This window comes from Plectropomus leopardus, chromosome 3 (assembly GCF_026936395.1).
Source record: "Plectropomus leopardus strain MGB_pleo_1.0 chromosome 3, ASM2693639v1, whole genome shotgun sequence".
Classification (NCBI taxonomy): domain Eukaryota; kingdom Metazoa; phylum Chordata; class Actinopteri; order Perciformes; family Serranidae; genus Plectropomus; species Plectropomus leopardus.
In genome coordinates, this window is record NC_142178.1 from 9,785,781 (window position 1) to 9,812,135 (window position 26,355).

General features: G+C 39.3%; 1 protein-coding gene across 4 annotated transcripts in view; it reads left to right on the plus strand.

Moving 5' to 3' along the window:
* rab11fip4b (RAB11 family interacting protein 4 (class II) b) overlaps positions 1–26,355 on the plus strand; it is a 77,555-nt gene that overhangs the window by 29,385 nt on the left and 21,815 nt on the right. For 3 of the 4 annotated variants that reach the window (XM_088075544.1, XM_088075545.1, XM_088075548.1), the window contains one exon: positions 25,453–25,703. In XM_088075544.1, the coding sequence (XP_087931670.1) occupies positions 25,453–25,703 (251 nt within the window). Of the gene's footprint in view, positions 1–7,902; positions 8,360–25,452; positions 25,704–26,355 lie in introns of those variants that run through there. The other variant, XM_088075547.1, reaches the window with a different exon arrangement.

Sequence of the window (26,355 nt, forward strand, 5' to 3'; positions counted from 1 at the left end):
GTTTTCCCTCCTGTCTGTCAAGCTAATTAGCAGCTATTGTCTGGGTGCATTGTTTCAGTTCAGCTCACACCAACCCTTTCTACCCACTGTAACCTTTTAAAAGAGGAAGTGAAAAGCTCCATTAAAGCCTGAACATCCTGCAGAAGGTCTGTAGCACTTCTTCTTCAGTTGTGGGCTACAAATACAGCAGGGTTCTGATATAATTGTTTGCGTTTTGTAGAAAACTTTAAGTGTTCTGTCGTTTAAATTTTTGTCTTTTTCCCCCCCCCCCCCCACTACTGTGTTTAATCAGACTTGTCGTCTTCTCTTCCTCATTGATCCCTCTGTCCCTCGCTGTCCCAGTGGTCCGGTAGTGATTTGATAGATGGATGGTCTGGTCATGTATTGATCATTAGGCTTTCATCTGTTGTCAGTCAGACACTAGCCAGGCCCACTCAGCATACTGTCAGAGAAGATTCTCTGTGTTGGTTACGTCTCTTTTCTCCACTGATTTATTTCTTGACTCTTGTTAACATAGCAAACATCAGCTCAACACAGCAGTGCATTTGCCAATATAGGCAAATGGATGAAAGTGACTCACAGCCTGTTTTAGTTTGCACATGGAAAGATAGACACATCAGTCCGTCAATTTATCTGTACCCACATGGCAATTTGAAATAACACACTTTGTTCTGATATGCAGCTTGAGGTCTTTAAGTCCACCCAGCAGCTGATGTTAACTGGTAACAAGTCAAAACTCAACATACAATTTGCGCTAAACAGAAAGGAAAACAAAGAGAACGTTTTGAAAAACATTGCATTATTTTCTGTCTTAGATCTTAAGGTATCTGTTTTGCACTTGCAAAGACTAGGGAATTCAGAAAAAATGGGTTTCCACTGCAGTGGTGCGCTCAATTACACCATGATTTGTATCATTGCTGCATACAATATACTCTCACAGTATGTGTGTGTACACAGCATCCTAAAGTGCATACTTCTCTGAGTGAAGTATAAATCATATTATGTTCTGGATACTTGTCTGTCATTCATAGCTGTGTCAAAGTACATTGTGTGCTTCCATAAGCAGATGCCTTCTCACCATGTGAACTGCAATCGATACCTCTACAGCTGCGTGTGAGTTTTCCCTGCAGGCAAAACTAACCCAGTAGCCTGGTTTCACTCATGTTACAGCCCTATAGTCACCAAGAGATTGATATATATCCTGAAGTGGGTTATTCTTTATTTGACCTGCAGGAATCCTTCAAACTATTCACTGTTACTTGATTCGCAGTTATATCTCATCTTAAGTACAACTCTGTGAGAGCTGTTGAAACCTTGTTATGACTATGGTTCATATTTCAAAGACAACATATTTGTTTTTAATAGATCTGCAGTAGCAGGAGATAATGTTGAAGCCATGCAGGTAATGCAATACTCTACTATCCTTGCTTGCAACTTTTTTGTATGTCATACAGTCTACACACAGCCCAGCCAGCAGAAGAAAATGTTGGCATCATACGTTTTTGCAAACCATGGGTACGTTACATTTGTGAATTTCAAACTATCATATTGATGTTTCTAAAGTGACGTAGTTGAATTAACGTGTATATGAGCTGACTTTCTCATTGGGAGGTGGAGGGGATGGTAGATAGGATTACACCTCACCATGACAGCTACCAAGCTGCAGACCACTGCAAGGTACTGTTCGAGACTAACAACAAACAACAAGAAACAAACAACACATTTTTACTTTTTGCTGAACATCACTGCATTTCCAGCAGCAATTGTGCCATCAAAAGAGGGTGTTTTTTAGTGAGCTTTTGCAGTAGCATGTTTTATTTAGTCACCATTGCTGCATTTATGGCAGCGGTTATGCCATCAAAAGCATGTATTTTTTAAGGACCATCACTGCATTTACAGCTATGATTGTGCCACCAAAAATGTGTATTTTTTGGCATGCTGACACTGTGTTTCCAGTGCCACTAAAAGCAGTGGGGTTTCTTTGTGAGACGTAGCTGCATTTCCAACGGCAATTGTGTCACCAAATGCGTTTTTTTTCTAGCAAGGTGTTGCTGTGTTTCCAGTAGCGAATGTGCCATCAAATGCAGTTGTTTTATTTAGCAAGATGTCTCTGTGTTTCCAGCAGAGATTGTGGCTGTTTTTTAGAGAGACGTTGCTATTTCAAGCCAAATCAAAGTATTTTCCTAACCATGACAAAGTGTGGTTTCGTTCCTAAACATAACCACATGTTCTGTTGACTCCTGTTATGGTGTAACTAAATATAAATTTCATAATGCATAAATGTATTTCTCTGCTGTCATTCTCCTCTTTTGACTTAAATATTTTCACCTTCTCTTCATGTATCTTCCCCTCTTGTTAAAATTATTGTCTCCATTTTTCCATCACACGTCCTGAAACTTAGTTATTACTTCTTCTGTCAAGCCATGTAAACTCAAAATAGCAGCAGAATAGTAGTGCAGATTTTACTCTTTTCCATGTCTCACTTTTCCGCACACTGATTTGCTCACTCGCACTGTGTCTGACCCCCTCCTCTCACCGCCTACATTATCATTATAGTGAATTTCACAAAGATTCCTAGTAAGTGCTTGTTGTCAGATCTTAGGCTCTGAAACAAATGTCAACCCCCAACTCTTCGTAACGATAGAGGATAATTATGGCATCTAAAGTGCAACATGTTAAATTGTGTGTGGTTATCAGTTATGCCAGAAATTATAAGTCATATAAAAGATCAATTCTGTTACTGGCATGGTCCACTAGTCAGCCCGTGCCATGATTCAGACTGGGTTTATGGAAATTGTTGGAGGCAGTAGCACCAATGGACTTCAGTAGGCTGGAGAAATCATTTAATTTTGCAGTGCATGAATGCATGTTGTGAATCTGGGCATGCATTTGAACTTTTTTGGCCACAAGAAGTGGCAGCAGAGTTTCTGGCGATGGCAGCGCTCGGCCCAAATATGCAGTGGGTTGGTAGTATCCCTGCATCGTTCATTTCTTGAAAGTTTCTTCTGCTTTCCTCTCCCCCTCTATCAGTCTCTCTTGCCCCACCCTCTTCCCCTCTGTCATTCGTCTTGCTGCATTGCGAACCCCAGCAGCTGGTTGAGAATCCCCACAGAGCTGTTTCAGCTGAACCCTGCAACACGCACATTTGTTAGGTTTTTTTTTTTTTGTATTACTACTGTATGTGTGAATGCACTTAGGGGTGTCCATGTGTTTGCATTAACCCTATGTCCATTCATCTATTAGAGTATAATGTAGATTTCCCAAGTATCATCTCTCCCTTTGCTACTCACCCTTATCCGTTTAATACATCACTATAGAAAGTATCGTAATAATGTGTTTTCCTCTCTGAATAGCATTAGCATAACTGTGTTAACACTTTGTGAAAGCACGTAGTGAAAACCAGGCCCTTGGTCCATAACTGTGTGTTGCCGTCTGAATGAGGCAGGTAGACATGAATAGAATTGTAAATGGCTTCTTTGAAAAGGGGGAAAGGGGCCAGCCCTCTAACAAATTGCACATAAACAAATAGCCACAGGCCATTGGCTGAGCCACTGCCAACATCTTTTAAGAGTGAAGGAGAAAGAGAGCAGGAGGGAGAGAGAGAGAAAGGAGACGGTAGGAAGGGCGCATTCCTTTCCACATAATTAGGTTTTATTCGGCTTCCATCCGACTGGATCATATCTCTGTCCTTCTCTTCATCTTTCTCACCACCTCCCCCTCCTCTTCTCATCACTCCATCAGTGTGAGAGTATATATCAAGCATCTTTGGCTCTTTGATGCATACAATATTAGACATAGAGACCGGCTGGCACGCAGAGTATGAGTCATGAAATTAACACCGAAACAGTGAAAATATGTCAACGGGCGGAAGAAAGAGAGACATAGCAAGAGAGTAATAAGTTCACTGATATTTCCTTGTAATTTTAGCAGGATTAAGTTTTGGCTAAGCTGACATCAGCTCCTGCCAGGGGCTACTTGCTGAGTCCAGTTACTAGAACAAGGTATGAAGTGGTGAAACCTGAGCTAACAACACACAAACAGAGAGTCAGCAACAGACTCCGAACATATAACATTTTATTACCATTATAATGACAGTAAAGGTTAATATAATTTAAAAACAAACTGTATATGGCTTTTTCTTTAAACAGCCAGAATGTATAGAATTTTCTTTTTTTAAATGCACAAAAATAGCATACAGACAAAAAAAAAAACAACAACAAAGAAACTATTTTTACTATTATCCTTCTCTTTTTATTTCAAGTGGCACAGAGACCGAAGGGGATTTATTGTGGTGGCAGCAGCGTGTGTGATTTATGTTTCCACAGCATGGGGAACAGGTCCTTCAAATATAAGTAGGACAACAGTAATATGGGAGGACGGGATGTTCTCAGATGACAATATTATGAGCGAGTGGATCATAATAGAGGCTTGTTCTGTCAGGCAGAAAAATGCAACAATATAGGAAATATATCAGAGAACTTATTGGCAGTGAAAGATAATCTTGTGATAAGCTGTTCTATGTAAACAAACACAGAGCAGAGTGAAAACAAACAGAAGAGATTCAAAGTAACCATATGGCATCCCCACGTCAACAAAAGAGACAATACAGGCTCACCTGAAGTGAATAACTTTGATCATCTTCATGTATCCTCATAGAACATTTTCGTATAATATCCTACGAATTAAAATGACACAAAGTTCACTTAAAGTTTACACAGTTCTGAAAACATGATCCAAGCGAAAGTCTGCATTTTTGTGACAATCTACTGCCCCAACCTACCTCCTTACAGACTGTTTGGAACCACTTCCTGGTTTGCTCCCATCAGTGGATATGTACGGCTTTGGGCGCATTAGTCTTTGTAGGAAAACATACAAACAGTTTTTGAGAACAACCTGAATCGTCTTGTTACAATACAGTGTTCTTCTGGGAAATTTTGGGTCCTGGCAGTCATGTGAATGCCACATGATGTTCTCCACCCACCCAAACACTGTCGCAGACCAAGTACCATATCCACGGTGGAGCCTCCGTGGATCAGACTTTGCTCTGGCCTGTCGAGGTATGGATACTTGGCCTCTGAGGTGACCTGAGGTGTCTGTCAACAGGGCGTTTGTGGCGGATCCTTTAAGTCCTGTGAGTTGCGAGGTGGGGTACCAGCACGTCCCACAGGTGCTCTTCAGATTTGGATCTGGGGAATTTGGAGGCCAGGTCGAGGCCTTCAGCTCTTTGTCACGTTCATGTCCTAAGCCATTTTTGTGTATCGTACATTCTTGTGTTGGGTGAGCAGAATGAGGGGGTATATACTTGGTCTGCAGTGGTGGTTGGATGGATTGAGGGTGTCAAGTGACATCAGCATGAATGACAGGACCCAAGATTTCCCAACAGCATATTGCATTGTATCGAGACAATGCAATATGATCAGTGTTACTCACTTCACTGACAGCGGTTTGAATGTTGTGACTGATCAGTGTACACATACATATACATGTAAGAATTAGAATGTCCACCTTTTTGTAGAAATGAGACTTTGTCCTCTGTCTGTCTTGCTTTGTGCATTTTGACTGAATCCAGGTCATCTTATTATCTTTGTGAAAAATGTATAGCTGCACATGGATGCAGACATACTGGTCGTTAAAGGATGCTTATGGTGCTATCTAACAGCACTTTGTTGTCATATCACAGTGATGTCCATATGCTCCTCATTTCATTTGTGGTCCTCTGGGGATGTAAAGTTGTTTTAAAATTATAATCATATGACATCAGAGCCAGTACACTCTAGCCATATTCATCTTTTCAATATGCTAACAAGATGCAAACAGTCTTTAAAACAAGATGGATTTTGACTGCAGAATAGCCTCACTAGAGATGAACATCCCTGAACAATAAAAACGCACACGATGATCACATTTTTGGAGCTCTAATTAGGAGAAACTGGACTCTTCAGTGCTGATGCCAAGTGGTTTCTCTGACTCTGATAAGAGAGTCTGGTCAGCATCCAACTCGAGTAGGAGCAGTTTTAAAGATACAAGTGACGGGTAAAGCATGGAGTGGCGGCTGAACGAATGATTGAAATGCCCTGGGGATCTTAGATAAGAGTTGAAAAAGAATTAATGGTATACATTATGGGGAGCCCACTCAGAATATATTTCCTTACATTTATTTAAAACTTCAGTGGACTATTTGAGCAGTAGATTACTTGAGGGCACATCCAAAAGAACCAAAGTTCTGTGAAATTATTTAGACATGTAGGAGAAGTGACAGAAAAAAATAAAAGTTGTTTTTGTGAAATTAACATAGCAAAAATAGATTTGCCCTTTTAAGGGGTCCGTGCAAAGGGACTTTGGAGTTCCCATTCATAAGCACATTAAATTATAAAAATACTGATATGTTATTTATGTATTTATTTGCCAGTTTCACAGATTAATAAATAATGATAATCATCTCTTATAAATCTGAAGACTTGGAGTTTTGGCACATTATTTCTCAATTATCACATCAACACAATACATTGTATCCTTTATATGTCAGCTTTCCAGGAGCCACAAAATATGCCACCATATAAACTGACCACTGCATTTTTGAAAGGGTTTCATCAAAGATTTGAGGATTTTCCCCACTTTGATTCACATGATCCTGCAAATCAAACGCAAACATGTAAGTCTCTTACACTGGATTAACTCAAGTTTCAACTAACCATACCAATATGTCCTTTTGTTTTGGATTGAAAGTAACTGGACTGGAGGGAGTTTACGTCAGAGATGAGGGGGGTACAGTTTATACAATGATATGTGAGTGGAATTTTGTTATTTTAATGCTGTATGTAGTTGTAACTAAAGATTATTTCCATTATGGATTAATCTGTCAGTTATTTTCTCGGTTAATCAGTTAATTGTCCACAAAATGTCAGAAGAATAATATCATCTTCACATTTTTTCAAAACCGAAGTTGGCATATTCAAATTGTTTGTTTTTATGACCACCATCATGATGTGATGACATTTTATATCCACAAGGTCAAAGGTCAGCATCATTGTGACATCATAATGTTCTGCAAAAACACTTTTCAGGCCATTGATCAACAAACATAACTCAGGAACAGAGAGCGAGACATTTGGTCAGATGCTAAATTGGTGACAGTAATCTTGGGTGCCCACCTTGAAACTGACTGAGGAGAGGTGTGTGTGAGGGGAGAGATGTGTGTGAAGCATCCATGTTTTCTCATGGATGTAAACTGTAAGTGTGAACTGACTGGATCGCAGAGGCATACAGCGCCAAGGTAGTAATTCTAGTCTCTTAAAAAAATTAGCAATTGATCCACCATTGAAGTATTTGCTGAATTACTTTCTAATCGATTAATGGACTCATTTTCTAAGCTCAAAACTGTAATGTCACAGTTTAATTGGTGTCTTCTCCTGTTTGTCTTAGACAAATTGCAGACACTAGTAATTTTCTGAACTCATTTGACAGTTTTTGCTGAGAGAAGTGAACAAACAAATGCCTCCAGCTGCTCTGCCGTCACTTCTCTCTCTAATGCTTCCTCCCTCCTTTTCTCCTTCCCCATTGTGACCAGTCAGTATGTCTTTCTTTTTGACCCATCTTGTGGAATCTGCTGCATCACTGAAGACAAACTGTTTCAGTTTAAGTGACAACAATCACCTCCCTCCCCCTCTCCACGGCCCACACAAGCACTGGCCTCTTCCCCAGCAGAGACAGACACAGAGGCAGGCAGGGCTTGATATGCAAATATAGCCTGAGTAGGCGGCAGCCGAGAGCAGAGTGTGCAGCAATGTGAGGACTCTCACAGGCCCCGCCCACAGAAGCCAGTTGCTAAGCAACCGCCTGCAAAGGGGAGGGTGGGGGGAGAGGAGGGGCCATGAATTCAACAACTGTTGCCTGATCTGAGCTCTCACTGTGTGAATGCAAGTCAGCCGGCGAACCAGTCAGCGAGAGAGGGAAAGAGTGTGAGTGTGTGAGGTGCAGAGTCTGTGCTTGTGTCTGTGAGTGTGTGTGCGTGTGTGTGTGTGTGTTACAGAGAGAGAGAGAGGCAGTCTCTATCGGTGTAGGAGAAGCCAGGCAGCCGGTGCAGTGTTTTAAAGTGAAAGATACATCCTGCTCCTCTCCTCTGCCTCTCTTTGGACTATACCACTAACAGAGACTCACCCTTTGGACTATCCCGACGCTTCCTCCTCCTCTTCCCTTTGAAGGGAACACCTGTGTGTGGCGTGTTCGTGTTTGTGTGTGAGCCAAGACAACGGACTTAACCCCAGTGAGCAGGGAACAGTGGATGACTTCAGTGGATGAGGGTTTTGCCGGTGGAAAGAGGGGGACTGCTGACCATGGACTCCCCTCACTAGTAAATGGGGTAAGCAACCAGACTGCACCCAACCAGCTGGAAAATGGGGGTGATGAAAGATCACTTGACAGAATGAGAACAAAACAGAGAAGGGGCTCCACAGAGAGACACGAGGGTTTAGTGAAAGAAAGGCGAAAACATGAAAGCAGCAGAGATAGTTTTTATGTTAAGGGGGGGGGTAAAGAGATGGTTGGGGGGGTGCAGTGCGGTCCATTGTCCCCCAGTTTGTGTTTGAATGTGTGTGTTGCATGCAGTTGACCCTGCCTCGCAGCTTCCCTGTCTGTGTTGCTCCGCTGTCTGTGTCTGTGTCATCACACTGCACTGTCCTGTCTCTTCTGTTCACTCTCTTCCCATCACTGTCTGCTCTCCAGCATCCCTCCTTATCATTTCTCTTCCTGCCTCAGTCACTGGTGGCTCTGTTGCGGTTCAACATCTCTCTGATGGTAATGGGTTTAATTGGAAAACCAGGGTGGCTGCAAGGATAGGAAATGACAGAGAGTGAATGAGATTAAAAGCAGTGTGCAGGGAAAAGGACGGATATAGCACATACACGGAAAAATAGATCAGAAGAGATAGAGGAAAGAGGTAAATGTGCGAACAACAGGTTTGTTGTCTAAGAGGACTGATGGGGAATGATATTTTGGCACATACTGTGATGCTATGAGGTTATGTAGACTGTTATGATTCAGATCTCAGAGTGTTTTGTGTGTTTAACATATTTAATATAGTTAACATTGATCAATTTGGAAGACTTATGAAATGATTATACTGTTTAAGTGTAAGTTCAAGATATTCCAGTCTGTTTATTTAGGCTGTGTTTCAGTGAAGAAGGGGAAGGTTATACCATAACAATCACATTGTGTTTTGAACCACACTGAATGTGTCGGTGTAGACATTATAAACACATACCAGGGCTTAGGAATGAATAGTGTTTGTAAATACATTTTATTTAATTGTGCAGTAAATAACAAAAAAAACTGTGACAGTCAGTTTAAAAAATGTCCCTGTGACAGATTTATGATTTTAAAAATCTTAAAGTTAAGTCATCTAAATAAATTAAACAATCTAACCACATTTTTTTGTTGATAATACAACCGAAACTTGCTGTACTATTTGTGCTTTCTCATATCCATTCTATATCCCAGTTTTATTTCTATTGTGGGGATTTCAATAGCAACACATGACGTCAGACTATAGTCGTTTTGAATGTCTCTAGTCTGTCACTGGACATTACATAATGAGATTTACTCTTCTTCAGCCAGGCAGGAAATACTCCGTTGATTGTCCAGAGACAAAAAGCAAAGCAGAGGAGTTTTATTTTCCCCTATGATCTTTTTCCTTGTGGTCATATAGTTGAAAATAGCTGCTTTTTACAGTAATTTAATTTTGTTTCCCTAAATGAGATTGACATTTAGCCAAGTGTCTTTGACAGGACACCGTGAGTACACCGGGACTAGAATAACTAGATTAACATGCAGTTCTGAGCCGTACTGCATGAATGGAGGCTAATCTGCAGGAGTTAGAACAGTCACTCCTCTCTGTGATTTCTGCCGTTCTTTCTTACACATCGAAACTGAGAGAGATGAAAGAAAACAAAGAATTATCTCCACACAAATGCATTTATATTTTCTCACAGTGAATGTACTGCAGTTTTAAAGTCATATATTGTCTCTGAACCTCTTTTCTTTTTAGAAAATGTAAAGTTATTACTAGCACAAAAGAAATTGAATCACAGCATTCACACGCAGCTGAACAGTTGAAAAAAAGGAAAGTCCTGACCACCTGCCGAGGGTCTGCCACTTAGGACTGTCTGAAATGCCCCTGTTCAGTGAGAGGGCTGACAAACATTCGCTGAGGAGAAAGACAAAGCACTCTGCTAAAGAAAGCCTTTCTTTTCTCTTTGCTGGACGTGAGTCTGATGACACAGAGAGGACAATCAAGACGCTAGACTCGACACACTTTGAGACGTCGCACTTGAACAATGAATGAGACTGAGAGTTGTTAAGTGTTGGTGCTGCTACATATGAGTCAGAGTGATGTGCTTTTCCTTTGAAGATGAATCTAACTTCTCTTCTTGTAAACCCTAATGATGATGATAATACAAGGTAAACGTGATTGAACCAGCCCAAATGCTAAATCAGTGGACCTAAAACCATTCAAAAAAATATATATATAATTGACAAAAGCTTGATAATCGATTAATTTGTTTTAGTCAGTTATCAGGCTAAAATTCTACTAATTCTCAGGTGCCAGCTTTTAAAAGGTGAACATTTTTCTGTTTTTATCTTATTGTAGAAAATAATGATACAAAATCGTTTCGGTTTTAGACTGTTGGTTGGACAAAACTAGAAATCTGAAGATATCACTTTTGGCTCTGGAAAAATGATAGGGACATTTTTCCCTTTTTTCTAAACTGCAATAATCATTAGCTACAGCCCCGGTGGACTGCATTACGATGTCTGTTGTAGGGCTAAAAACAAACAGACACACTCATGACCTTGGCTTGACTTCTGTTGGTGAATGCCGACTTCCTTGTTTTGATGTGAAGCAGCGGCGTGTTTTGTTCAAACTTACCATACACAGTTAAACAAAGAGTTCAGAGCAGGTGGTTGGCATGCAGAGAGCAAATGGACTAATAAACTTACTGATACCTGCCAACTTGGTTTGACAGCTTCTCATAATTACACTTCAAAATGTCTGTGAAGCTATTTGGCCTACATTTGGATTTTCATTGCACATGCCCACACAAACATTTAGCTTCCTTTTTACTGTGTAGTTTAACTCTCTCAAGGATTTGTAACAGATGCACAAAGGGATGAGATGGTACAGCGTGTCTGTTTGGTTAAAGTTTGGGCCAGATTCTGCCTTTATCTGATATCACACATTCATATAAGTCTGTCTGATCACACCTGGCAATAGAATGCATCTGCACGTGCATCTTGAGTAACAACTCATGATCTGATCTCTCCGCCTCATATGCAAATAAACATCATAGTTTCCCACACATTCATTTATTTGTGACGGCCTACAACAATATCAGCATTCGCAGTCATGTATTGATTTTCTATTTTAGGAACACCATTTGGTTTGTCAGAGCCACCGCAATCTCACAGCCCAGATTGTACTCTCTGTGCAGATGGAGGAGCAGAACGCCGCTGAACCGTTCATTAATTCATGTAGAAATAGAACGCTATTTCTTAGAGCAACAGCGCTCTCATTTTATTGTCTAAAATTGTTTACATTCCCACGGAAACTGCACAGCCTGTGGTCCAGCACTGCATCTTACTTTATAAAGGCAGCAACAGAAAGTTTGCTTTCACTCACCTCTACAGCAGCTGCTCCTCTAATCTATCTGGTCACAAACTGATCAACTGGTCAATTCTCCTAACCCAACCCTCAGACTCAAACTCATCAAACTACTGCTGAGGAATAAAAAATAAATAAATACTTTCTGTCTGCACTCCATTCACAAACCACCCAAAACCTCAGAATTCAGGGAGGGGACACACAAAGGGAAAGTTTGCTGATCCAACGTGTACCCTTGCACCAATACCACCCCCACCTCAGTCCATCGTCACCTACCACCATACACAGAATCTACTCCAGGGGAAAACCGTGAACACGTAGACTAAATCTTCACTGTTTGCAAAGAGCAAATACGTTGTTGTTTTTAACCAGTGGGAGGCAGAAATGCACTTCCTGTGCCTAGTCTGATGGAAATTTAGAGAAGAAGAAAAAGTACAGTTCCTGCGAAAAAGAAGTTTGCATCAGCTGTGTTGATGGTCCTTGTATGATGGTCCCAGGACACTTTAGTGTATACACACTGAAACAATGACTATAGGTGGCCCAGACCCCTTTTCAAATATGGCATTTATTTATTATTAATTCATTTATTTAAATAAACCATGTACAGTTTAAAACACAAATGGCACCATTTGATTCACCGTACCAGATTATGGCTTAGAGCTAAGTGGCATCTGCAGTCGCCTCTGCAGGTCAGAACAAAGACACAGCACAATAACATAATACTAAAAAGTTATACAAAAAAGAAAGAAAAACACACACAATAGCACATGATATAAAATGAAAATAAAAAAGAAGACAAGACAGACAATGCAACATAAAACTACACATAAAAGCACATTACACACGAAACACACGATAAAAAGCTACGCCCAATAGCTCATCCCAAGTGAATGCTTGTGAAATTAAAAACAAATGATTAAGTCCAGATTTCAAGGTCAGTGTGGTCTGAGTGGTACAATCATGACACATTACAGATGTACCGGGTGCATTCACACTTGTACTTAGAGCTGTTTATTTTGATCTGATCACCCAGGACACATGTAAATACCGAGTGCACACAAGGTCACAGTGACACACACACGTGAACACTGAGAGCATTGACTGATTGTTGTGAACCAGCTGCAATTGGCAGGATACAGATGCGTTGCGTGTATCTTTTGTGAACTTAAATTAAGTGCTAACTTGTGTTGTTATGTTCTCTGGGATATTTACTTTGCAATCACAGATTCACTTGATCCACTGATTCACACACACACAAACAATGGAACAAAATGGGTGAATGACTCGTAATAAAGGGATGTATTTCAAGTTCTCCTTGTTTAACGGGCGTAATACACACCCACACATGCAAACATTTTAAAACAAACTTGTCAGCATCTTAACTGACAGCACTCTTTCATGAACCGCTAACCTTAACTGTCACAACAGTTTTACTCTTTACATTCTGTTTGTTTTACATTATGTTTTTATCACACTGTGGAGGCATGTTGTGCGCAGCATACGAGTCCAAAACAAATTTCCCCATGGGGACAATAAAGTATATCGTATCGTATCGTATCGTACTGTTGTAAAGGGTTAAATGTGTTGCTCTGTGTTAATGTTCACTCCAAGTCCAAATTTTCACCTTAAAATACACCCTTAATGAAGTTAGGATTAGCTAAAATAAACTCTATACTTCTCAAGGGCATTTTCTTTTAACTCAGTAGCCACAGACATACAACAGAAGACACAGGCACTACAGTGTTTCACCTGTTGGGGTTTCTTGCGTATTTCTAAAAGGGTTTCATTGAGATCACCTCTACACAGTCTCCAGTGTGCGGCTCCAGTCCCTCCCTACATTGTCCTTTGTCCAGTGCAACATTCCTGGTAATCCAAGCAGCTACCGGTTTAGACTCAGGTGGAAACAAATGTGCGCGTGTTTGTAATTGAAACCTGTACAGAGTGCCAATGCTTTTGGATGTGTGTAGTTGTTGTTATTTGTGTTAGTCAAGATGCTCTTAATGCACTGCAGTTGATGTTTTGCTCAGTTTATTCTCAAAGATGAATGAGCAGAGAGGAAGAGAGGCTTTAATTAAAAGTTCACACAATTGGGAGTCTCAGGTGTGTGTGTGTGTGTATGTGTGTGTGTGTATGTGTGTGTGTGTGTGTGTGTGTGTGTGTGTCATTTACTGAAAGTTTCACATAGTATTGACTCAACAAAATGGTCATGAAATATGAGTCATCATTACTTCCCCTTTGTGTGTTGTGTTTGTGTGTGTGTGTGTTTGCGCGCGCGCGCGCGCTCGTGCGTGTGTAGGAGGAGAACTGCTTACCATGGGAGCTGAATAATAAAGACACACAGGCAGAAACATGCACACACACATAGGTGTTACGCTAAAAAGTGGTGTTGAAGGAATCACAATAGGTTGGACATTGACTGGTTATTGTTTAAAAAAAAATACAGTACCCACCAATACCAGTACCCTTAAAATGACACAGAAACTTGTTTTTTTGCTCGACTTCTACTCGTAGCAGACTGTATGATACGTAGCTGCTGCTGCGAGAGTGTGAGCTCCACATTGGTAGCAGTTAAGGCCGTGACACACTCACCGATTCAGCATGTTGAATTAACAGTGGCAGTGGAAGCCGTCAGTGAATGAAATAACTCTTATTGGCTGTTTAGCAGAGAAACTAAAGGGAAACCAAAGTCAGTGCTAAGGGCTAAAGTCAAGAGGGAGTGACATTGAAAAAATGTCTTATATAAGGTAAGATTCTTTTTCTTTCGCCATTGAGCTCTTTGGCAGAAATGTTTCCTGGTGGTTTTTTGTTGTTGTTGTTCAGTAGCGCACAATAAATATGCTTTGTTCTTTCAACATTAGATTATGTTGTTAATATGCTTACTAACTAACTAGCATCAAAATGGCCTTCCAGTTTCCCTTATTGAAAGACATATATAGACAATCAGCATCTGCTTAGATCGATTGGTATTTCCTCTCATGCAGGCACAGAACATATGTGCTGGTTGGCTGTTGGTTTGGTGTGTTCATGCACACCTTTTTGGCTGAGACATGTTAGGCGACACAGCATGTGCTTTTGTCACCGCTAGTTCTTTGATGTCAGTTTGGTGTGTCTGGGCCTTAAGTGAGAGTCCACCAGCACACACACACACACAGTGACAGGGCTAATTGTTGCCATCACATGGCTAATGTTACCCAACAGTTATTAATGCGTTTAACAACAGAGTTGAGACATTTCAGTGCCGGTGTTAGTTTGTTGGGACTGTAAAACAGTTTAGTGATGTGTTTTATGTATTATTATACTATTTATTATACTATATTATTTATTCATTTTTACTGGGACACAGTACAAGGTTGCACAAGGCAACCATTGGTGATTACACTTTTACGCAGAAACTTGAGCCTGAATTTAAACAAGTCCATTAAGGATTACAACTAACTAAATCTTCCATTATTGATTCATCTGTTGACTATTTTCTTGAATAATTGCTTATTTGTCGACAAAATGTAAAAAAAAAAAAAAAGAAAGAAAGAAAAAAAATTGTCTATCACAATTTTGCAAGAGCCCAGAACCTAAGCTGACAACAACAGCTCAAAACCCAAAAATATTCAGTTTAATATCAGTGACTATGAAAAGCAACAAATCCCCACATTTGAGAAGCTGGAACAGGCAAATATTTGGCACTTAAGCTTGACAAATTACTTAAATAACTGACTAATCAAATAATTGACTAATCATTTCTGCTTTTTTACACACATTTGTGAATTGAAATATCCTTTTTTAGGTTCTGCAAAGCCTCTCATGTCCTCCCTGTCCCAGAGTCTCATGTCACCCACTGGAGGGATCTGAGGCTCAGAATGACAGAAGCACCCCCCACCAACACAGTCAAAATGCTGAATATCAAAGCAAACGTATTAAATGATTCACTTTATAGGTGAATATTTCTGTGGTGGCAGCACTGGAGGAGCTCAGGGCTTAGAAGAATGGGGAGAAAGAGAGTAAGAGAGGATGAAATGAACAAAGAGAAAGAGAGAGAGCTGTAAAGCCTCTGCAGAGTAACGCCTCTTATCTCTGAGCTCGCTCCGACAAACACAAGCAAAGAGACTGCCGTTCTTTCTCTGCTGCCCTTCTCTCTCCCCCTCATCCATCCACTATATCCCTCCTTCTCAATCTGTCCCTCACTCTTCTGCTCATCCTCCAGTCCCTTTAATGCTGACTCACACTAAATCAAAGCTTCATCAGTGCAGATCGATCCAGTCGATGTCAGTTCATGTGACTGCTCATCCAGTCCCTCCCTACACTGGTGTAGCTCTACATATCTGTTTAATCCTCTCTTGTCTTTTGCACAACGCTCGTTTTGCTTGATTGTGCAGCAACACGATGGTTACTGTCCGACTAGTTACTACAAAAAGGCAACAGGAACAACACCTTTTAAAACCCTGCAAGCTGTATAATTCCTTTATTCTAATTTTGCTCAAATGACAAACCACAAAAATGTTCTGTAAATATTTCTGGAGGGTGGTCCTCGAAAGAGATCACAGCTCACTCAAAGCCTCATAAGACTGCTATATGTCACTGTTAAAGGAAGAAGCTGAAAATTTTCAAATGCAGAACATTTTTAATTCATAAGATATCTAATGCAAATCAATTCTCCTGATTCTTTTTTCTTTTATTGACACACATGGCATTATCTGCTGTTTTCTTTCTATTTTTTTCTTATTTCTATTTTTTCCTTCTTCTTTATTTTATTGACACGTATGATGTTATCTGCTGTTTTCTGTTTCTGTTTTGTTTCTTTTTCTATACTTCATTATTTTTAAATGAAATTTTTTTAAAAACCAATATAAATATAAATGAGTGCCCGGGCTTGCAAAAATCGCAATCATAAAAATGGAGATTATAGTTGTTTGGCACGGCCAAAGGCTTTCTTTCTATCATTCCGACTTAAGGTGAACTAAACATGCTACAAGCCCACACCGCCTACCTCTGCCTGTGTGTGTTGGCTACCTTGCTGAACTGCTGCAGCTTGCATGCGTGCTGCGTCCACTGCTGCAGCTCTGCCTGTCAGCCCTATATTTTTACTTAAGTTGATGATTCACGCAAGTCTCTGCATTTTCCTCAACTTTGTCCTGCAAATATTTCACAACGAAAGTATTTACTTAGCAAACTAAATCATTCTGTCCTCAGTAGGAGTGGGCAGTATGGCCCTAAAATAATATCACGATATTTTAGGGTATTTTTGCGATAGCAATATTCTTGATGATATGACAAATTTATGAATAATTAAAACATAAAAAACATAAAAACATACAATTGCAAGAAAATAATTGTTATAGTTTTATATGTCAACATAAATGTAAGTTTGACTTCAGACATTCATTAAAAAATCTGAGAATCTGTCATTTCTTTAATTTGTAGAGAAGAACAGTAACCAGCAGCTAATTTGCTCTCAGCCGTGCTTGTTGTTGCTGTGTATAACTGTATGATCTCATTATGTGAAGTTTTATGATTTTTTTTATATGAATTTTTCTTTGATCATGTTAAAAATTATACCAGTATCATTGTGACCAATATGATACGGTCACCACTAGTCCACAGAAACACTGGAGAGCTTATGTGAGCTGTGTGTCTGTTCTAAGCTGTTAACATTGGCACCCAAATTAAAAGCAAGAAGTTCTGCGATTCACACGCACTGCTTCGGTTTCCAGTTTGGCAAGTTAGGACTTTTAAGCGCACTGCTGTAAAAGACAAGGGTGCACTAGGTAATACAAAAAAGTGCGTTGTTGTGAAATGGAATGTGACACAACAATCATTTAAACTCAGTTATCTTGTTTTCATAATTGTTGGTAGCTAAAACCATAAGTGAAAGTAAAATGGGATTAATCACACAGCCAGAATGTGTTAAACAAAATGAAACATGAGGGAATCTCACCGTAATTGCAGCATTTGCAACCATTTAGGTTGCACAACTTTTGTCCAGTCATGATCTGGCAAGATCAAAGCCATCTTCTCCCTCCTCTTACATGTAGATCAATAGAGCCATGAAATGCATCGTCATCCACATAATTCTCCAGCGTGCCAGGAGGGCAGATTAATGATTTTTTCAGCACTTAACTGATATTGACTCAGCATACACTAAAAGGCTGTGAGGAGAGGTGGATCGAGAGTATGTCTTTTTATTGACAACAACAACACTGTTGTTGTTGTCCAACCTGATAAAGAGTTAGGGCCTTTGATGACTTTGAGATTGACCACTAAACTCAAATTAACTGGCCTTTAGTGAGTAATTATTTAATGTCACTCTGCCTGTCACACTCTGTGGGTGTTCTGTGTGTGTGTGTGTGTGTGTGTGTGTGTGTGTGTGTGTGTGTGTGTGTGTGTGAATCTAAGATTTGATTACAAGAGTGTTGTGCTGGTTGTAAGTACATCCATTCACTACTGAGAACAATTTTTGTATGTGTCAAAATACCAGTGAAGTAGACTCTGGTTGTAGTTTTGTAGAAACTGTATGAACCTAAACATTTTCTTTCACTTTTTCAAAGATGGATATCTTTTTTTTTTCCCCTAAAATATTACTCAAAATTAAACAGAAAAATTTGCCCATGCCTTCTTGAATGACAAATAGCACATGATGCATTCAGTTTTCTACAAAAAAAACAAGTCAGTGTCACTTAACTTCCAAAGAATAACCTTTACTGTTTGTGCACCAGTCAAACGTGTATCCGTGTGTTATTTGCATCCTGCATTTGGGTTGCTTAATGATTTGACTAAAGGTCACGTCAGAGGAAATAAGATTGCAAGTAAATATGAGAGGACTTTGAGAGAAACTTCTCAGTGCATCTCTAAATGCAAGGTTTGCCTCCCACTCACCTGTTTGGTTCCAAATCTGTCTGTTACACAAACACACACACACAAGAAAAACTGTTCGTTGGCATCTGTAGCAACCAGAGTTGTAACTGCAATAACATCATTTGCGTCGCATGATTTTCAGTACTGTAATCTTCCACAGTGTTGCTCAATAACTGTAGCATGACAAAAACATTACTCACCGTTTTGAGTTTCAGAACTGTGTCAACACAGTGTGATTGGTACTCATCACTCATGTTACATAAACTTTCATCTATGCGCTGCTGAAAAACTAGTGTTGCTGCCAAGCTCAACTGAAAGTTAATTAGGAGGATTAATTCCAGTTCTTCCAAAAAGATTTCCATCGAGTTGTGTGTTGCAAAGATATTGTAGCAGTGCTTGTTGTTTTCATTTTAAGTTAGTTGTCTCTGGTCTTTTCTCTGCTCTACCGTCTGTCTCTTTTATATCTCTCCACTTGACTCGTGGTGATCTCTCGCTCTCTTGAGCTTCTTGTAGAGGACTCACAAGTGTCCCTGCTCTTTATTTTCTCTCCTTCTATCTCTTTTCTCCTCACTTCTTACATTTCTGTTGCAGCTGCAGTGGGTGTAAATAATACATTTGTTCTCCGAGAGCCTGGCTGTTTCAGATCGTCCTCCTTACTCTGTGTTGTACAGAACTATTCATGCTGCACAACTGTTGCACAATGACTGTACCTGGAAAACAATGAAAAGACCGTTTATAGAGTATGCAGGCTTGTTAACCTGCACCTGACATGGAATAAATCTGTCACATTTGAGTAATTAACTCCTGATTAGGATGTGTAAAAGCTAAACACAGCACATGGACAGGGCTCTGTTAAGACAGCAGCTCACTCACACACTGCATACATGTTCATATCGTCTTCCTAAAAAGACAACAACACATGGACCTCAAATGGACCACAAATACACAGCAACAGTGTAAATTTCTTATCTCAGAAAAGGAGACAGAGTCTTGCTTTTCTTCATCTTTCTCTTCTCTGACATTAGCCTCACCTGGGAGAGTGGGAAGAAAAGCAGGAGAGATACGATGTCTGTATTTTAACTAGGTCAGACCCTGCAGCAGCAGACTCACAGAGAGATCAGAAATCTTTTTCCTGTTTTATTTAAAAATGTGGGGGGAAATAACCCATGTACAACAGCATTCATGCTGTGCAGAGCAACACTATGAAGCTGCACAGTTTTTACATCTGTTCGGTCCCTCTCTGCATGTCGTTATAAGCCATGGACATGAATGTTGATCAAAGCACAAAGCTCTGTTAATTCTCCTCAGTTATTAAGTTCTTTTGTACCCAGTAGATGTCATCTTGATATTTGGGGTAAAGTTTGACTTTATGGCATCACAACAGTTTAAAAAAATGCCATAAATATTTAGAATTAACATCATGCAAAACAAATACACTATAGTATAAAATAGATGTTGGTTTGCTGCATTAGGTGTACTACCAATAGTGAAAATACTCTCTTTTGGGGTGATTTCTTATAAAAATATGGAAAGACGGCAATGAGCATTCTAATGGAAATGACCCAAATACTAGCGAGATATTAGTAAAAAGTTACAAAACAAGTGAAAATGAATACAAAAAGAGAATTAAAGTTAAAAAAAAAAACAATAACAGGAAATGATCTGGAAAACATCCCAAAATAAAACAAAACTAATAAATAGAAATTTCATTTATAAATATACAGTATACCTATATTTTTTCTGTAACCTAATTTTAAATATATAATTATACTAGTTATAAATCTAATTTTCTGGACATTTTCCCCCAGTTCTTTTTTGGGGGGATAATTTTCTGATATATTTATCTAATTTTTAGCTAATTTTCAGGTGCTTTTCTTGTCACCTTTTAGTATTTTTTGTAATTTGCAGGACATTTCATACCAAGTTGGTAATGGCAGACCTAATTCACTCAGGTTTCAAAGGTTTAAATGCTTATGTAAGGTGTCTGAAAACAGCACGAGAAAGCTGAAGTCAGTCCAGGTTTTAAAAAGGTTAATTCACCTGATGAAAGCTGCTGACAAACAGACGATAACGGAGCTGGTTTGGCTCGAGCAAACATTTAACTGTGATAAAAAAAAATTCTCCTTTGGCCAAAGGGGTATTTGAAGGTGCGTCAGGCTTCAGGCAGAGTTAAAAGCACAGCAGATCTTAGCGTCCTCGGTTCAAAGCTACTGGCGGGCTGGACTCAGTTTTTTCAGGCCAGTTGTGTTTGTGCTCCGAGGAATCAAGCAACTCACAACACTCTGTGTTTTGGCAGTTATAGCCCCCAGGCTCCTGGAGCATGCAGGTAGAGAGAGAGGCGTACTGTAAACACACACACACACACACACACACACACACACACACACACACACACACACACACACACACACACACACACAGCTCCTCCCTCAATCATCACGTTTTACTATGCTAATCAGAGTGACTGACAGAGTGCAAAATAGGAAGTTAGCGTCCATCAGTGTCTTTGCCTGAAACAGCAGCTGTCAGAGGCTTTCATTGGCAGCTTCAGTGATGTTGGCGCACTGTGCTCCCAAAGATGCTACTTGACTGAAATGAAATTAGAAATAAGTACAAGCACAAGCATATAAAAATAGAAATACAGTACCAGCAAAAAGATATAAGATATAAGAAATACTATAATAGACCATTAGTACTAATATGTGAGTATTAAAATTATAATATGGATAATGTGTTGAGTGTGTAAAGTGTGTAAAGTATAAAACTGTGCCTTATCCTACAATGCAATCTATAAATTAGTACACAAGTTAAAAATATAAATATGTATGCCAAGCTACAACAATTAACAACAAAGATATACATAAGCAAGAATAACAATAAGAATATATGTAGTATATACAGTGTATAACATGTTAAATATAGCCTGCATTCAGTGATGAGAATAATGGTATCTTTGGCTGTATTGGAAGTGTGGTATTTCATTTTTACTGAATATCATCACTTTTCTAATATCACTTTATCAACTCTTACTCTGCCAATGAGGTGAGGTAATTTCTTGTTAAATGTACATTTTCTCACCTCTTCAACCCATATTGAGTGACCTCTGTATATTTTTTTTTCTAGTTTCTAGTTCTGACATTGTTTATATAATGTGAGCTAGCACTGCATATGGAAAAAAAACTCCTCTCTTTCTCAGAACAAGCGCAACAGGTGTCAGACTTCCCCGCTGTGTTTGCTTGTTCAGTTTTTTGAATTGTTGTGGTGGAGTACAGAGGGGGGGAGGGCTGCCTATTTCCCCTGCGTCACACTGTTTCTTTTTTCTGCTGCAGGGAAATAAAGAGCCTGGTCTAAGGAATGCTAAAGAGACCTTTATCCTTGGTGTTATTCTCTGTGACTCAGCTCCAGACCCCGTGGTGGTTCTTTGTGAAGGCACAGAGCCTCAGTTTATGAGTTCAGTGGGCACTTTTTAATTTAGTTGTACACAAGCCTGAAGGATAGTGTGTGTGTTTGGATGGGTATAAAAAGCGGATGTAAACAAATTCAAATACAGTACTCAGATATGAGAAGGTAATTGCATTTGCATTTTTGGAGTCATAATATTCTATAATATTGAAAGTGCACACATAATAGCCAAGACAGCTTTTTTGTAATTGCTTTCTCTTTTTTCCCCTCATTAATATTTAGAGCCAACTTTATTTACATCAGGTTCTGCATGCATAGTCCCTTTTTTAATTAAGCAACAAGACCCATTTCTTTAATGATTTAGTTACTTTTTTTTGGCATTTTCTTTTTCATTAGCTTTCTAATTTTTATGAGACACTTAGGACCAACTCTACATTCTTCTGGACCTCCTCCCATTATGTAAACATCTTCTAGTTTTTAGAGAAAAATTGCAATATGCAGTTTTGACTTGTGTTTTCCCAAGCTCTGTTTCCACTCCTCTATTTTTTACCCAGACCCAGAATTACACAATTCAGACTTTTTTTTAAGATAAGATGCAAATACAAATGATGTTTTACATGTAATTATTTAGGTACATGATTTAAATATTTTTGTTTTGTACTTTTTGTTATTCATACATACTTATATATTCAAATGTACATAAAAATCAAGAAATATAACATGAGAGGGGGTGCTGATATTCAATACTATTATATAAATGATGCTTTTATACAGCAGTTCTAAAATATTGATTAGTTAATAATCCAAGGTTAATAGATTTATTTGATAGTTTATGTATTTATTTATTTGGCTCTGCCAGCACAAATACTTCTGCAGATGGACTGCTGCCAGGCAACACGTAAACACTCCTGCACATTAGCTCACTGCTCTGTGTAAGCCAGGTGTGCATGTTACTGCAGGTCATCTTCTTTGTACCATAAACATTTATCTGTATTTTTGTTGCAACCAGTGACATAAGAGTGTGTTGATAGTTGCCTTGGTGGCATACGTGTGAGTTTACAGCTTGATCAGTTGCTACGTTGTGGCTGATGATGTCATATGAGCACAATCCAGAAATATGCTCTCCCTTGCTGTGAAAAGTTTGTTCTGACAGCTGTTAATGTGAGCTAATTAACCGTTAATGTAAATAACAGCTCAAAACACATGTGAAGTGGAGTGATATATGCACGGTTAAAAGGCCCAGTGATGATGTTCTGTATATCAGCGCTCATGGAAAGCCTCTTATCCAGTCAAATTACTTGATCAGAACTAAATCCTGACATTTTCCAAAAAATTTTTGGTGTAGGCTCAGCTCATTTCTGACGATATCCCACTACATACATATTTTGTGCCATACATAGAGCTTTGTGTTCGCCCCTTGTATGGGATTGAAAATTCATTGTTCAGCCCAAAAATTCAGTGGAGCTTAAAGGATGAAAAATTAGTGTTGTGTGTGAGAGAGAGGGACAGAGCAGACTGAATCTGAGTTGCTGAAATTCTTTATTAGTCTGTAATGTTGTCTAATACCCACCTGACTGTCCTCCAGCTACTTTGTTATCTCTCTGCCTCTCATATCTTTCCTCACAGCTCTCGTCTAATCTCGCCCTCACACTGTAGCGCTGATTCCTTTTCATTCCCTCTCGGCTTTGTTCTTTATGCCCTCTTTTTCTTCTCTTCACTTGTTAGCTGTGTTCTTCTCTGCTATACTTATTCTTCTTCGTCACCACCATCCATGCCTTTTTCACTCCCTCTCTCTCTTTCTGTTGTTACCCGTCCTGTTACTCACCCTGCTGTCTCCCCTGCCTGATTGCCTCTTCACCTGCCCTCCTCCCTCATGCTGCAGTGTGTTTCAGCTGTTAGTCATGCTGAGATAAGTCCTTGTTGCAGAGTGGAACTAGATGGATCTGTGACCTTTGACCTATTGCCCTTTCACCTTTTCTAGCCCTCCAGACCTCCTATGTGAGCTTAAGACCATTCCCACAGTGAAGGAATTTACCAAATGGGAAGTCAGGGGTCCATAAGTCTTACTCATAACACTTGCACCAGCCATGATTTGTGAACAGCTCTCCTAAAACTAAAAACATGTTAACGCTATTTGAATGAATTTCAAGGGATTTCCACTGTCTTTGAATGTATTTCGGAGGAATATTAACATTTCTCCACCGCGTGGCATGTCAGTTGTATAGTACAAGTTCCAGAACAATTTTGCTAAAGTAAAAACAATATGTATATGATTTATAGTCCCTCTCCAGTCAAAACATGTTTTTTTGTATAACTTGTATCTGTACAGAAATTGTCAGCGGAGAGTTGTTTACACATTCCTCTAGTGAAGAGGGCAATGTCTTCAATGCACTTCACTGAAATCTTAAATTCTGGGCAAGCTAGATTAGGTTTGTCACTAATAATATGAAAGCCAATCGCTGTCTGATATGGGAAGGACAGCCTTTGACACAAGACTGGTACAAAAAAAAAAAAACCCCAACCTGAAACCTTAAGTGCGGAGTGGACTGAAACACTAACACTAACATGGTGTCAGTCATTCCAGTCAGCCTGTGAGTGCTGGAGACAGTGGAAAGCTGCATTATATTGGCAGTTCCTGTAATCATGGTTGTAATGGTAGAAAACAGACAACCCCTGAACGTTTTCCGTAGTTACTTCAGTTGCCATTTCCATTATTAGGGGATAGTAATTAAATAAATTACATCAATACTCTGTGGTAACTGGGGATAGCTACTGATAGGTACTAAAAGCACTGTCGTCTTTGTGTTTTGGTTGGGCAATAGTTGACACCGTCTTTGTGCCATAAATCATCCCATAGGACACCGGTTTAAACACTGATGAGGTTTTTATTCTATAGCCATTACACCCAAAGCCATTTACTGCATAATCATAAGTTCAGGCTTCCCACTGTCATGTAAAAGTCATGGAATTCTATAATTACATCTTCCAGGCCTGGGAAAGGTCATGGATTTTGTTTTGTGTGTGTAAGGAAATAGTTACAATAATCTGAATAATGTGACGTGGATAACCTTATATGTAATGTAATTTAGTGGCAAATTTACTTTTTGTAGCAATGGACAACAAAGCTGTAATAAAGTGCTTGTGTGATGTTTTGTTCACCATCACTTACATTTCTTCATTTTCTCCCTGCTTTCCGTCTCTCCATTCTTGTATGCCAGCTTGCTAAAATCAAGGTTAAATAGATTTGAAATCTATTATGTTTAAAAAATAAATAAATGAAAATAAAAACGCAAGCAAAGTTGGTAAAAAAAAAAAAAAGTCATTGAAAATTTTTGAAATTTTGTCCATGAAAATGTTTGGGAACCCTGTAAGAACATAAAAAAATAGTCTAATTCCATTCTAAGGTTTCACTGACACAACATATGATCACAATAAAAGTTGCACTCAAGCTCAGAGATGATTGTGTTTTCACAAGTCAGTGTAAATGTGTGTAAACTTACTCTCTCCTTCCTCCCTCTCTATCTCTGCCTTTTTTCCATCTATTCCAGAGTGGTGAGGAGGAGCGGCTTTGTCCGGTCATCATGTGCACGCGGGCCTATTCTGACCCCGTCCCTGAGTGCCAGCTGTTCCCGGGAGAGGTGGAGGAGCCTGAGGAGGAGGTGGCAGACGAGGGCAGGGAGAGGGAGTCAGACAGAGACAGCGCAGTAGAAAGCACCCAAGGTTCAGACACCTCTGACGGGCTGATCAGACCTGGAGACAAGGAAGACTCACTGGGGGATCTCTTTTTCCCTGGGGAAAAGTAAGCATTGTTTTTACACTACCTATGCTCATTGTTCCAGCACTGCATACAGTAGAGACCTTCATTCATGGGGACAAATGCCTGTTTTTTTTGGTTGTTTTTTTTTTTTTAATGAATCTTTTTATTGAGAATAACACAAAGTAACATAACAATAAATGTGTGGATGTACATGTTAAATTTTCTATACAAAGGAAAGAAGAATGTTAATGAGTTTGAGTTTTACACATAAAGGAAATTTAAAAAAGTGAGAAAAAAGAGGAAAATAAAATACAACATAAAAAGCAGAAACAAACAATAAAAACAAATGTCTGTTTCTGTTCATCTTGAAGATCGTCACTGCGGTTTTCTTAGTCAGACTCTCTAAAATTCTGTGTCAAACCAAAAATATTTAAAACAAATATTTTCAAATAAAGGCCAAAGTCTTGCAGCCACAGCAGCATTTTTCCTGCCACCTCTTTTTTATTTGTTTTAGTCAGCAATTAATATTTGGGGAAAATGTATCATCTAAACTTTAAAGCAAAATATACCAGTGTCTATTTTTGTAAACAGATGTCATCATTAATTCCAGATCAGAATCTGAAACAAATTCTGCACTTCTCCTGTGACTTATGAAGAGCCTTTGCTTTAATTCACCGTTCATACCGAAGATAGT